At 46.8% G+C, this 14302-nt stretch overlaps 1 protein-coding gene across 2 annotated transcripts in view; it reads right to left on the bottom strand.

Annotated features, from left to right (window-relative positions):
- The window catches only part of TMEM266 (transmembrane protein 266), an 85324-nt gene that overhangs the window by 26105 nt on the left and 44917 nt on the right, over positions 1 to 14302 (bottom strand). For both annotated transcript variants that reach the window (XM_071568143.1, XM_071568144.1), the window contains exons 8-10: positions 4464 to 4520; positions 2589 to 2727; positions 695 to 810 (exon numbers count right to left, since the gene is read on the bottom strand). In XM_071568143.1, coding sequence (XP_071424244.1) covers positions 695 to 810; positions 2589 to 2727; positions 4464 to 4520 — 312 coding nt within the window. The remainder of the gene's footprint in view (positions 1 to 694; positions 811 to 2588; positions 2728 to 4463; positions 4521 to 14302) is intronic.

Below are 14302 nucleotides of genomic sequence, written 5' to 3'. Positions count from 1 at the left end.
CATCCATCCCTGGCTTCTCCTTCAAAGCAAGTTAGTCAAGAACTCATTTGCATGAGACAATCTGCAAAAACTCTTGGTTCATTGCCCAAACGATGGTTTTACACCTTTTTTGTGTAAATATATTCCTTTGAGATATTTTAAGCTTCACTGTCTCTTACCTCATGACTGAACCACTGAACATTTGGGGGCCTGGAAAGAGTCTTAAATCTTGACTCACTTCCAGGAACTAGAAGCTTCTCTTGCAACATTTTGAGCCTGCCAAGAGCCTCTGACTGACCTACAGGGAAGTTGCTTCTGCATTTAAAGCAGGGAGATTCATCAGTTTTTAACTGCAGATAATTTCCCAGGAATACAGCCTTGCAGCCTCCAACAATGGTTGTGACTCTGCATGTTCTCAGTGCTGTGTAAAGCAAGCTGTGCTCATTCAATAAATTACAGATGGAGCCATCCCTTGCTGCTCTTCACATTTGTTTCCCTCACCTTACAGAGCACAAGCCCAGCAGCAGAGGCAGCTGCCTGCTGTCTGACAAGCCCCACACTGACACTGTGCTGGCTGCAGTCAATGCTTCCTTAGCATTGAGACCTGTCACCCTCCAACAGAAGTCCCCGTGGGACTTCTCAAATCAGCAGTTACATGCACTGTTTGATTTGTCTTGACAAGCTACATGTAAATAAAGACATAACTGAACTTTACCCCTTGTTCTTGGCAGATCTGGGTTAGTCTTTCCAGCTGCTCATCTTGAATAACCTTTGCCTTCTCATATTGCTGAATCATCATCTCCATCTCCACTTTCACTGGAAGGACATAGGCTGGAAAACACAAATAACACTTAAAGCAACCCAGCTGTGATTTGGTTTTTTATCACAGACCTTTAGAGACCAAGGAGTGTCACCCTTCTCCCTTGCATTCAGAGAACCAGAGTATTTCTGACAGAAATAGCACAAGGGTACCATTTCAGGGAAGGATTTCTAACAAGGGAAATGCAGGGTTTAGGTCTTGTTTGGTCAGACCTGTCTCTGCCTGGATGAGCTGAAATAGTTGCTCCATGCTCTTCCCAGCTTCTGTGGCACTAACACAGACCTTTCCCAGAGTTTACCACAGATTTTCTGAATTGCTGGGTAGTAGAACTTTTTAAAGTCAGGATCCATCCCCTCTAAACCTGAACAGCATGGCTCCCTTAGGAAAAGAACTATTCTGGAGCCCTAAGCATTTAATTCCTAAACTTTGTGGTAAGAAATAAATCCTTAATGGAAATAGCAGACTAAGAAGGGTATTTTTAAAAACAAAAAAGGCATTTATCTTCCATTGCTTTTCAAGCTACAGCCCAGTCTTCAATAGGTCTTCTGAATGCCTCTAGAAATTCTGTTTCTGTTGTAACTGTGGCAAACTCAGACTGGTCAGAAAAGCTGTTCAATACATATTGCACTTCCTAAGGTTTTCTGAAGTTACACAAGATCCTGAACTTTACTTGTATGCTTCAATCAGAGGGCTATGACCTTTCCTCAACTCTGAATACAGCGATTCCTGGGAATTTAACCCCAAAATAACAACTTGACTTATCTTTCACACATCAGCAAAGTGACCCTTCATTTATTCCCTTTCTACCTCTTTTGCTTGAAATGCCTGAAACTGCTGAGCACACAGGAGCCTACACTGAAGTCTTTGCTTCCAGGCACAGTCACAGACTGAGCAACCATCACTGTGGGGCTTTGCTGTCTGCCCTGGTGCCTCCCCACTCACAGACTGAGCAACCATCACTGTGGGGCTTTGCTGTCTGCCCTGGTGCCTCCCCACTCACAGACTGAGCAACCATCACTGTGGGGCTTTGCTGTCTGCCCTGGTGCCTCCCCACTCACAGACTGTGCAACCATCACTGTGGGGCTTTGCTGTCTGCCCTGGTGCCTCCCCACTCACAGACTGTGCAACCATCACTGTGGGGCTTTGCTGTCTGCCCTGGTGCCTCCCCACTCACAGACTGAGCAACCATCACTGTGGGGCTTTGCTGTCTGCCCTGGTCCCTTCCCACCCACCCCCAGGCTCTGTGCAAACCCCCACCCACACACACTCCATGACTGTGCTGCACAGCACAGCAGCACTGGAGAGCACCTGCAGCTGGGAATCCTCATGGCAAGGAACTGCTTCTGGAATCTGACAGCAAACTTGTATTACTGCCAAGAACCGTGACAACGAAGCCCCAAGACAGAGCTGGCTCTGTGGCCATGGGGTGGGTGCAGCAAATATCACAAAAGCAGACTGGAAACAATTATTTTGCAGGATTGGGAATGACGTCTGGTGACAAGAGACATGAAGCAGGTCAGGATATTTACTTTACAGGGGATGGGATGGTGCCTAACAGAAAACCAAATCTATGAACTAAAAAGGCTCCCTAAGCAGAAGATACAGCCATGATCTTGGGACCTACTCTCCTTTATGGGAGACATAACTCTTTTCTGTTCAGTGCCAGCAAAAGTAAGAGAAAGGAGAATGACAGAAACAGCAGTGGCAAGCAGTTCTCCTGTAGTTTTAAAATTCCTTTTTCCCAGCCTGCCAGGCAATGCCTGGAGTCACAAAGTGAGCCCCCACTCACCATCAATGATCCTCTTCACTCTCCATATGCGCAGGGTGATGATCAGGCTGATGGCATCCCATGGGCTGCTGGGGCCATTGGCCACCGTGGAGGCCACCATTGGTGCCAGGGACAGGATGATGACAGCACCATCAAACACCTGGAGAGAAATCAGTTTTTCAAACCTTTCCATAAAGTCATATCCCTGCCATTCCCTCCTTGGAATCTTGATAGACTCCCTCTTTGCCCAAAAGAAAAGCAGTTATGGTGCATATTTGAAAGGCATAGAGAGGCTGCATCCTGTTTAGGTAGCACACCAGAATTCCTCAGTGCTTTTAATGAGGTGAGGAGAGAGAAACTGCTGTAGCAGGGCAGGGATAGAGAAAGGTATTTGGAAATACTGGCCAAGATCCCCAAGGAGAAGTGGTAGCCTAAATGCTATTACAGCCAAAGAGTTTTATCATCATTGGTATTTATTCCCTGTTACTTGGCATAATGTCATCCAAAAAAAGGATGCAGTCCCTGTCCACAGATCTTACTGTCTAAATGAAGAGATCAAGAAGACAAGTAGAAAAAGATGGAGCAAAGAGAGTTGATGGCTCTTGGCCGTGTCCTGACTCCACACCACGTGGGAATGGCTGTGCCTGTAGACACAAAGACTGCCTGCTCTCACTTTTATGGGGCAGGCAGGTTTTCAGGGACTTTGACAACTGGGACCAATCAGAATGATTTATATGACATTGGTTATATTGGGATTAAACCAGAAAAAGCAATTGTGCAAAGCATTAGACAGAAACGAGCCAGCAAATACATTTTGGAGCACACTGGCCATAGAGCTGTGTCTGTCCCACACTGGCACAGCAGGGTAGGACAGAATACCATGTTCTCATTCCTGAGCCCCTTCCCTGCTGCCAAAGACCACTGGTTAATGGTCTGCATAAGGAGACAAGACATAGATTTTGGTAAGAATTACATATTTGGAATTGTGCATAACAGTTCAGTGTACTGAAAAGAAACATTTCTTACAGCTGCCACCTGATGGGCAGGATACAATATCACTCTATTCCAAATTACCAAATGACTCAGAAACTGCTGCATAAAGCCTTAATAATAAGCAGCTCAAAATCAACTCAGGTTTTCAGCAAAACAAGTTAAAAGGTTTACAACTTTATTACAAAAATGTGCAAGCCTCCAGAATTGCTTAAGCTCCAAGAACACAAAGATTTTCTTCTGGTACATCCTGTACAGTATTAGTTTATCAGACAATATCAAGAAGGAGCTTTCCATTTTCCTGATCTCCAGATTTCTGCTCAGATTTGGATTATGTGTCACTTATAATACAGGCATGTCCTTATCTGTCCTTGCAATGCACATTCTACCTCTTTTTTAATTGTAGGTACAAATCACAGTGTTTATCATAATTCAATTTAATTTTAAAAAAATGCACAATAAAAATGGAGGGTTTGGCAAGCAGTAGTTTCTATCAGAAAACTACACACAATTTTTCAACCAGTTCTAATTTGAACTTGATCATGGGGATGGGGATACACAACTCAGGTGACAATTTTTCACTCATATTGCTCATTATCTCAGGGCAGCAGTATCATCAGACTAGCACAGCTCAACAACACAATAAATACTCACAGGAACAAGAACATCACAATCCCTCCCTTTATGAAGTGTTTTCAAATATTGCACTCTTCTGAGTCTCTCACAGGAAAAGGGACTGCATCACACAAACTAGGGCCACTTGCATATAATGACATGAATGTTTGTATATTGATCTGCCTTAAAAGATACTTTACTGTACCAGGTTAATAATAAAACCATCCAAAGCAGCTTTCACAGTCTTACTGGGTCTGCCTGGAAAACAGTACCAGGAGTGAGAGTGCTTACCTCTATTTTGTTTTCAATGTAATCCCATATGCCAAGGACCACAATCCTCAAAATAGTCTAGGAAAACAGATTGGGGGGAAAAAGATGATGAATATTATTGTAATTTTAGATAAACCTTTTAGCCCTTTATCTATTTAGGGAATAATTTTTTGTCTAATCTAAGCATTATGCACTTCTTATAAATAATAATGAGGCTCCAGAAATAGCTACACTTGTGTATTATAAAAACAGGTATTGTTTTCCAACCACTACATTGACTCAGTGAAACCTCCACAAACAAGTTCCAAGTTCAAGTGTTCATCAGCCTTTTCCATACCCCTAAAATTTTGCTTTCAGATTTGTTGATTTAGATTACCAACCCTTCCCACCCCACTGCCCTGACCCCAGCCTATGTGAGAGCAGCTGTGGGGCCCCCTCAGTTGGAATGGGGGAAAATTCTCTTTTCTCGTCATCTTTGATATGCCAGTGATTACTTATTTTCTAAGCAAAGAGACACAGTCCTCTCCTGATGCCTAAAAATAGCAACATTTCATCAGCCTGAAGAGCAGATGCTCTTATCTGGAGTACAGGACAGTTGTCTTATTAAAAGATCTCAGAAAATGATAGAATAAGGGAGAAAACTATCTCTGTGATGCTCCTCTATGCAGCAAAACAGCTGTAGGTAGACTCAATAGCTAGAGATGAGGAATAAAGAAAGAACAGAATGAACCAATGGTGAATTCCCATTTAAAAAATCCAATGCCACCTTTCCTTATTTTTAACTTGGCTTTCAGAAGACACAATAAAACTAAAAATCAATCAGTCAACTTCTGATTGAAATTGAACTCACATAAAAGCACAACTGGTAGGGATGTTCCTGCCATCAGCAGCAGCAAGGTCAGATTCTGATGGACACGACAGACATGGTGAGTCCACTTGCAGATGTGAGCCTTGCAAAGACCACCAAAATGCTACTTTCTCCTTTAAAGAACAGCATAATGACTGAGAGCTCAGCACTTCTATGTTTGAGGGGTGACCATGCCAAGAACTGTGCAGAAAAAAGTGACTCTGATGAATACATGTATCTCCCCTTCACGACAAATACAAATATTAAATGCCAAACATACCAGCACTAACTAATTGCAGAACACTGAATTTCTCAGTACTGTTCCTGTGCATGGTTCTGCCAAACCTCACAAGCCCAGCTGCCTCCTTTGGCCTGGGATGACTGTGCTGAGCTCTCTCTTGGCACTCTAACCCTGAAGAACAGCACTGAAGGGGACACTGCTGTGGGGAACATGAAGCTTCCAGAGCTCAGCCTCCCACCACCAGTGAGCAAGAAAGGGAACCAGCCAACACTTACTCAGAAATGAAAAAGCACAGGTCAAGTTTGGCTGAGAAAGAGTCACCAGCCAGAGGACAAAATGCAGGGCTCTCCTTCCTCTCCAACACATTCTGAGACTGTGTAGGCAGCAAGGACTGCCAGTGCTGCTCAGCCTGAAAACTGCATTTTACTTCCAAAGCATTTTACATATACAGCACAGGACTCAGGCTCACAGCACTTTCCATGTTAACCTCTATGCTCCAGGTTTACTTATTTTGAGGAGGGAGAGATGCACACCACCAGCTGCTCAAATCTCTCAGTGACTCCAAACTGGGCAGCACCATGGGCTGTAATTTGGTGCAGGTGCTGACCAGCCAAGGCACTCCTGCAGCCTCAGACTGGAGTCCTCAGTTGAACACTGTTGGACAAAAGCATCCCAGCTCCTCTGCCAGCACCTCCCTCACTCCCCACTGAGAAGCTGCACACAGTGTTAAAGCACAGGTTACTCCAGAGCCTGTGGGTTCAGCTGTTTTGGTTAACCAGGGTCCAGCACAGCAAGGCAGCCCTGGGGAAACATAGGAAGAAAAGCAGAGCCTTCCATAAAGCTCAGGATGCCACCTCTTCCACAGCCACCCTGCTACAGGCAAAGGCACATCTGGCTCATTCTCTGCCATGCTCAGGTAGTGTTTATGAAGTGCTGGGTCAGTGAGCAACCAGCTACAGGATGGCTGAACACTGAACACCTTCACAGAAACAGGGGGAAAATCCCTCTTCCTTTGGACAGGTGTGCACAAAGGGATTTTCACTGAAATAAGGAAACAGAAACACCATCTCACAACCCTAAATATGATTTAACATGGGACTGTTGAGGGAACATAAACTAGGATTTTCCTTTCTGTCATTTTAATTCCTCACTGCAGTGTTTAAATCAGACTGTGCCACTGTCACATTACAGGATCTGAGCAGTTCCAAGGGCTGGAAGCTGGCACAAATATTTTCATTTTCAGTCTGCTGCTGTGAGGCAGCACATGTCAGCAGTGACTGGAAGTCTACTTGGCAGACATTTAATGCAGAATTAGTTGTTGGTGGTACCTCTGGAGGAGAGGTCTGCTCCTCCCAACACATGCCTTGGGATTGCTGCCCTGGCACTCAGAGCAGCCACACTGAAGGAGGGTGGGTGTGGGGGTGGGATGAGCCCAGCTGCCCCACACTCCTCAGAACCAGCTGGGCACACCTGGGGGAGAGGCTGAGCAAACATTTGTTCTGGATGGAAGGTCTTAAAGCCACTCTCAAACCCCCTCCCATCCCCACTGAAGTGACAGACCCATGTGATGGCCTGTCCTTAGTGCCCTGAGACAGCCCAGGAGTCCCAGCTGCAGACACAGGTGCTCCAGATGAGCCACCCTGTCCTTGGTGCCCTGAGAGTGACCAGGAGTCAGTCCCACCTGAGACACAGGTGCTCCAGATGAGCCACCCTGTCCTTGGTGCCCTGAGAGAGCCCAGGAGTCCCAGCTGCAGACACAGGTGCCCCAGGTGAGCCAACCTGTCCTTGGTGCCCTGAGAGAGCCCAGGAGTCAGTCCCAGCTGCAGACACAGGTGCCCCAGGTGAGCCAGCCAGTCCCTGGTGCCCTGAGAGAGCCCAGGAGTCAGTCCCACCTGAGACACAGGTGCCCCAGGTGCCCCTCCCCTGCACAGCTCCAGAGCAGCCCTGGCTGTCTCCACTCTGGGTGTACCAGCCACCAAAGAACACCCACTGCTGCTGCCACAACTCCTCCCCAGAGAGGCTGTACCAACCACATCTGGGCATCTCCCTGACTGCTCAGGATAAGAAATACTTCAACTACAATGAAAGCATTAGTATTACTTATATACAACATTTTAGTAATATTCCAAAAGCAATCAAAAATACCTTTCAAACAAATAATACATTGCATTTGATTGTATACTGTCTCTGCACAGAACTTAAAAAAATGAGAACCTGTAGCAGAATCTGAAAATAACAGAGACAGAAATTAATAATCCAGGAAACTTCCTATGCACTGTACAAGGACCAAACTGAAAAAGGCACATGAATTAAAAGAGAATTGCAACTGTAACATTCATCACAGACAAAACAAATGTTACTTATGACTCTACCATTTGTAGGCACAAGAATCTACAAGAAATAGGGAAAAAATGAAGCAGCACTGCTGTTCCCTACTGATGTGCAGGCATTTCCAGCACTGCAGCAAATGCACACACAGAGTTTTGCATTACACTACAGGCATTCTGCATTTTTGAACACGCAGATAAGAAAAAAAACCCATTAAGTGTCAGTGTGAGTAGTTTTCTGTTAAAGGCCATTGCCAGCTTAGTTTTTTGTACTTGAAAAAGAATGTTTTAACATTTTTTGATTGGAAATCTTTTAATTAAAAAGTCCTTAACACAGAGGGGGTTTTTTTAGTTGTATCAGAAATACACTTTTTGTTTTTTGCTAAAAGCTAAATAATTACATAAAAGCCTGCCCAGGGCACTAATAAAAGGTAAGTAACTAAATAGTTCTGTTAATTTCTTTGAGTTGGAGGAAACCCAGGTAAAATTTTAAACCATTTTACAACAGAAATGTAATTCCAAAACTGACAGTGTCCCTTGGTGACACACAGTTGTTTGCACAACATGAACTGTCTGCAGTGAAGTTTGTGATGAACTGTGTGATGCTGCAGATTTTCTTTCTCCTTTTGCAGGGGAACTTGGCCAAGTGCTTTGCTGAACGAGTGTGAATTCCCCCATCTGCCTGAGTGAGCTCCCTCTCAGCTGACTGCATGGCGATTTTAAGGACTTTTCTGCTTGCACAGTTAATATACAATTTACTACTCTGTGAGTCACTGTGTCAAATTCATCTGCAGAGTGAGGAGATCACCAGGAGGCAGCTCAGGAGGTGGAGCTGGCCCAGCAGTGTTGGGCCAAGGACAGTAACTCCAGATGGGGCAGTGATGGTACAAGAGAGAGGAGGATGGAGAAGGGTGGAAAGGATGTTCCTTCCACTGCCACAAAACCAATCTGTTACAGAGAGTCCAGAAACTCTGTAGATTAAGCTTCTGCCTTTTGGATATATCTCACAAGGCCAAATATTTATTGAAAGCTTTCCCAGAACACCTTGTACTCAATTTGTAATTTATAACCACTCTCATTTGGGTCACTCCACAGAGGCCTTGGCTCATCCAGTCCTTACAAGAATCCTCTTTTGCCACCTTCTGGTGTGCCTGTGCTGAGCCACTACATCAGCTGTGCCAGCACAGGCTGCCCCCAGGCCACCAGAGCCCAGGGGAAGGTGCTGGCATTTGAACCAACATATCCCTCTGTGCCCAGGGCACAGGCATCCTCCTCACAAGGGTTCTCTTCAATCAAGGCTCTGAAACGAAATGTGAAACTGCTGAGCTGCCCAGCAGGAACCACTCCCTGTGCCCTCTGGGGCTCTGCTGGCACAGGAGGGCACACAGACACAACTGACTGCCAGGCCTGGGGCATCCACAGGCAGGAGCTCAGGATATTCTCCCCCACTCACTAAATACACCAGGATGTCAAACAGCATCCAAATGCACCTTTGCCCAAACACTGCAGGTCTGTTTGTTCCCAGGTTCTCCCACAATATTCATTCTTAGAATACGGAGAAAAACAGTGAGTTTTCAATCGACAATTCTGCATGATGTGAAAGTGCTTTTCAGGAACAGAACTGGCTTCCCAGAGACCCAACATGCCACTCAGATGCAGAGAACTGGCCTGGAGCAGCCCGGCATCAGAAGTTCCCCCTGGGCATGGGCACACCTGCACTAAAGGCTTCTCTCTGCCACGTGTGGTGTGGGAGGAGCTGCACTGCCCTACCAGGAGGTGAAAGCCCAGGGGAAGCACCGACAGAGCCCACCATGAGTCAGGTACACTCTTGGAAATGGAACAGGCAGACTGGCAGTCTAGTTGGGTTCCTGGAACTCTACAGAACCCTTGCCCTGGGGACTACTTTTTGTCAGGCAAGGAAAGTGGGTAGGAAAGAAATTTCTCAGTATATTAAATTTTTTATATTCTTTTTTTACAGACTAGCAAAGAAGGAAGCTTAAATTTACCTTTATATTAATACATAAAATCCATCTTTGTTCCTGGCCCCCCCCCAATCAATCCATTTAAAAACCAAAACACACACAACCAGCAGTGCAGTGCACGTAAGGCACCATGAGAAAAGTTGTGTGGACATGCAATAAAAGTAAACATCCAGAAGAGAAGCCACAGCTTAGAGAAGAGTTATAGAATTAACAGAAGATTATTATGTTTCTGCTCAGCAGTTTGAAGCTCATAGAAAATGAAACAAAAGTAACATAACTAATTTCTCTAACATAAAATTATGAATTTGTTATGGGACAGACATTATTTACTTAGTTCTGTCATTTGGGATGTTTTTCCTTTTTAACAGAACCCTCAGAGCAGCCTTCCCTCAGAGGCTTTATTCATTTCAAAAGTTGCTTTTAACCAGCACCAAAGTGTCAGGCTGCTGTGAACACTTCCTTTTTACATGTAGGATCAGAAAAACCTTGGAGTTTTTTCCTCTTAGAAGTAAAAATCTAAAATGCACCTGTGAGTCACAGCTAATGAACCACTCTGTTTATTCATTCAGATCCCACACTTGGCTCAGTTCGGGAGCTCGTTTCTTGGCCACAGATGAAGCACAAAAGCTGTGACTGTGCGGCCTGACTTTGAGCACCCCCAGCCCTGGCTGGTCCCAGGGCAGCCCTACAGGGCTGAAGGCAGAATGCCTGAGTGCTGGGCTGACTGAAGCACACACAGAGCAACGCAAACAGCACCAAGGAACTCAATTCCTGCACACAAACAGCCTCATCACTCTGAGTGGAGAAGCAGAACTGAACAGCTACAGAATCACGTGTTTGTGGCAATGGGAGAATCCATTAAAACACAAGCAGACTCCAATCCACTTACCAAACACTGGGACATTCCCCATCTTCCTTTCCTCAGCCAACTATTACCAAGGCTGATCTGCCCTCTTGACAGGGTGTAACCCAGGCCTTGCCTTGCTGTTGGTACTGGGATTTCCCCCCCAGGGTCTGTCTCTCCTCTTCTGTCTTAACACCTGGGTAACACCTCAGACAATCATAGTGATGTATGTAAACAGAGACAAACATACACAATCATCACCACTAGGAAATCCTGTGCAAATATTTGGAAAAAAGCAAACAGAGCTGATGTGCACTTCGGTTGAATAAGGATATTTTAACGCTGGAAAGTCACAGACAGTGACGGAATATAAAATTAACAGAGTGCTTTAAGGCTTGTGGCTGTGACACAAGCTTAGGGAGAGCAGGAAGATGCTGTGAGAGCAGCTACTCAGTTTTGTTGGCAGCTGTTCTGGTGGCATTTGCCAGCTGCTGGCATGTTTGTGCCCTTCATTTTAACTAAGCAGAACCAGTGCCTGTTTAACTCCAACATGACAGGACTGCAGCTACTTGCAATGCTTTGAGAACACCACGTTCAATCAGTCATATTCTTCCAAAACAGTCAGATTTCCTGCTGAAATTTTCTGGTTTTTAACAAGTCTTTTACAATTTTGTATTGTTTGTTCGTTGAGTTGAAGCCTTTCTGAAGAATTGTGTATCCACACTTACAACTGATGGGAATCAAATTACAGAATAAATAATAAACTTAGGACATGGTACTTGCTACACAGACAACCTTTTCTGAACACCAGAAACTCTGAATTCTTGCTTTAAGGAAAAAAGACTGAAGAACTAATCAATCCTCAGCAGTTGCCTGTTTTATCCAGGCACACTAATTAAAACTGCTCCTCTCTGAAAAACCATCCTTGCATGAACAGTCACAGGCTGCAAAATCTCACTGTAATGCACAATCTTCTCAACAAATGAGCCCAAAGACAGCTGAGTTTGGTAGGGGAATCAGAGGGGAAAAGATCCACTGAAGGGATCAAAGAAGTAAATAAAATTAAGATGGATGGGAAAGAAAAGTTTTTTACATGGATGACAGAAAATTAAACCCCTGTTTTCCCTCTCATGAGACACAATTCAGCATGAACAGATGTGGCATTACTTATTAAACCAATGTGGCACAGGGCAGACCCCAGTAAACCCAGCAGGAAAGGTACACCTGAACTCTTTTGCAGACTGATGGTCTCTGAATGACATCCAGTTGCTCTGTGGAGTCACCGCTGTTGTTCTGACCCAGGAGGCTGAGCCACCAAATGAACTCAGCTCCAAAACTCTCCTCTCCTCTGAGCACCTCACTGGCTGCCTGGAGGCCTTTTAATTTGGTCTAAACCAAAATGGAACAGGCAAAGGAAGATACTTTGGAAGACAAACAAATAATAAAGTGAGTGATAAGAGGTTTATAGTAAGTGAGAACAGCAAGTAGGCAAAGTCTTTTCAAATACTTAAGAGAGAGGGGAAAAGCCAACACAGATCCAAAATGAGAATGGTGAGTCAGGGAACCTGTTTTGGCTCTGCAACATATTTCTGTTCCTGTTTTCCTGTAAAATACTGTGGAACCAGTTCATTCCCTTAGGAGGGTACTCTGTCTCAGCAGAACTGAAACAACTAATTCCTTCCCTGAGACAGATGAGGACAGGTCTTGGGGATGTCCCTCCACTGCCACAACCAGCCAAACACTGAACCCTGGAGGGCGTGGGAGCACAGTGTGAGCAGTGTTGGTGTGCAACAGAGTGCAAACCCTGTGAGCTGCAGGGCAGGGACTGGGGAGCACAGGAGCAGTGCTGGGCAGCACAGGAGCAGCTCCTGGGGAGGACAGGAGCAGTGCTGGGGAGCACAGGAGCAGCTCCTGGGGAGCACAGGAGCAGTGCTGGGGAGCACAGGAGCAGTGCTGGGGAGCACAGGAGCAGTTCTGGGGAGCACAGGAGCAGCGCTGGGGAGCACAGGAGCAGTGCTGGGCAGCACAGGAGCAGTGCTGGGCAGCACAGGAGCAGTGCTGGGGAGCACAGGAGCAGTGCTGGGCAGCACAGGAGCAGTGCTGGGGAGCACAGGAGCAGTGCTGGGGAGCACAGGAGCAGTGCTGGGGAGCACAGGAGCAGTGCTGGGGAGCACAGCAGCAGTGCTGAGCAGCACAGGAGCAGTGCTGGGGAGCACAGGAGCAGTGCTGGGCAGCACAGGAGCAGTGCTGGGGAGCACAGGAGCAGTGCTGGGGAGCACAGGAGCAGTGCTGGGGAGCACAGCAGCAGTGCTGAGCAGCACAGGAGCAGTGCTGAGCAGCACAGGAGCAGTGCTGAGCAGCACAGGAGCAGCTCCTGGGGAGCACAGCAGTGCTGGGGAGCACAGGAGCAGCTCCTGGGGAGCACAGCAGTGCTGGGGAGCACAGGAGCAGTGCTGGGGAGCACAGGAGCAGTGCTGAGCAGCACAGGAGCAGTGCTGGGGAGCACAGGAGCAGTGCTGGGCAGCACAGGAGCAGCGCTGAGCAGCACAGGAGCAGGGCTGGGGAGCACAGGAGCAGTGCTGGGGAGCACAGGAGCAGTGCTGGGGAGCACAGGAGCAGTGCTGGGGAGCACAGGAGCAGTGCTGAGCAGCACAGGAGCAGTGCTGGGGAGCACAGGAGCAGTGCTGGGGAGCACAGGAGCAGTGCTGGGCAGCACAGGAGCAGTGCTGGGGAGCACAGGAGCAGTGCTGGGGAGCACAGGAGCAGCTCCTGGGGAGCACAGGAGCAGTGCTGGGCAGCACAGGAGCAGCGCTGAGCAGCACAGGAGCAGGGCTGGGGAGCACAGGAGCAGTGCTGGGCAGCACAGGAGCAGCTCCTCGGCAGCACAGGAGCAGTGCTGGGGAGCACAGGAGCAGTGCTGGGGAGCACAGGAGCAGTGCTGGGGAGCACAGCAGCAGTGCTGGGGAGCACAGCAGCAGTGCTGGGGAGCACAGGAGTTCCAAAAGCAAAGCAGGGGAGGTGAGCATGGTGGTGCTCTGGCAGCAGGGACAGGTGGCCTGGTGGGCAGCTCAGCATCACAGGGAGCTCCAGGGTGCTGATTCTGGGGAGACAGGAAAGTGTCCCTTTACGGGACCTGGGCACCACCTCACAAACCTGAGGCTTTGGGAATTAGGATGTGCAATTCCCAAAGGAAAGACATTGTAAAACGTTTTGATTGTTTAGAGATTATTTTCAGCCAGTTTACAGGGAACACACAAGCCACAGTCACCCCCAAAGGGTGGCACAAGTGGCCCTGTTTGTGTATCTGCAGCACTGGAAGGGCTGGGTGCAGAGCAGCCTGAGTCCCTGCCAGCCACCAACCAACCCTTCCAGGGAGCACCCTCTGACAACACCTGGGTAGAAATACAAGGGAATATGCAAATAAATGTGTTTCAGTAAGAGCACCATGGAAATAAGCAATGATGCAATTGTATGAGTATGAATTCAACACAAGTGATTCAACAAATCATTTGCAGATACAACAGCTTCTTGTTTTCTGATTTTCGTTTTTTTTGTAACCTTCATGTAAATTTACCATACAGTGAAGACTTTAACATCTGCCTGGATGATAATATTTTCT

Source organism: Pithys albifrons, chromosome 13 (genome assembly GCF_047495875.1).
Source record: "Pithys albifrons albifrons isolate INPA30051 chromosome 13, PitAlb_v1, whole genome shotgun sequence".
Classification (NCBI taxonomy): domain Eukaryota; kingdom Metazoa; phylum Chordata; class Aves; order Passeriformes; family Thamnophilidae; genus Pithys; species Pithys albifrons.
The sequence above is the reverse complement of the archived record's forward strand: the minus strand, read 5'-3'. Positions and strand labels throughout refer to the sequence as shown.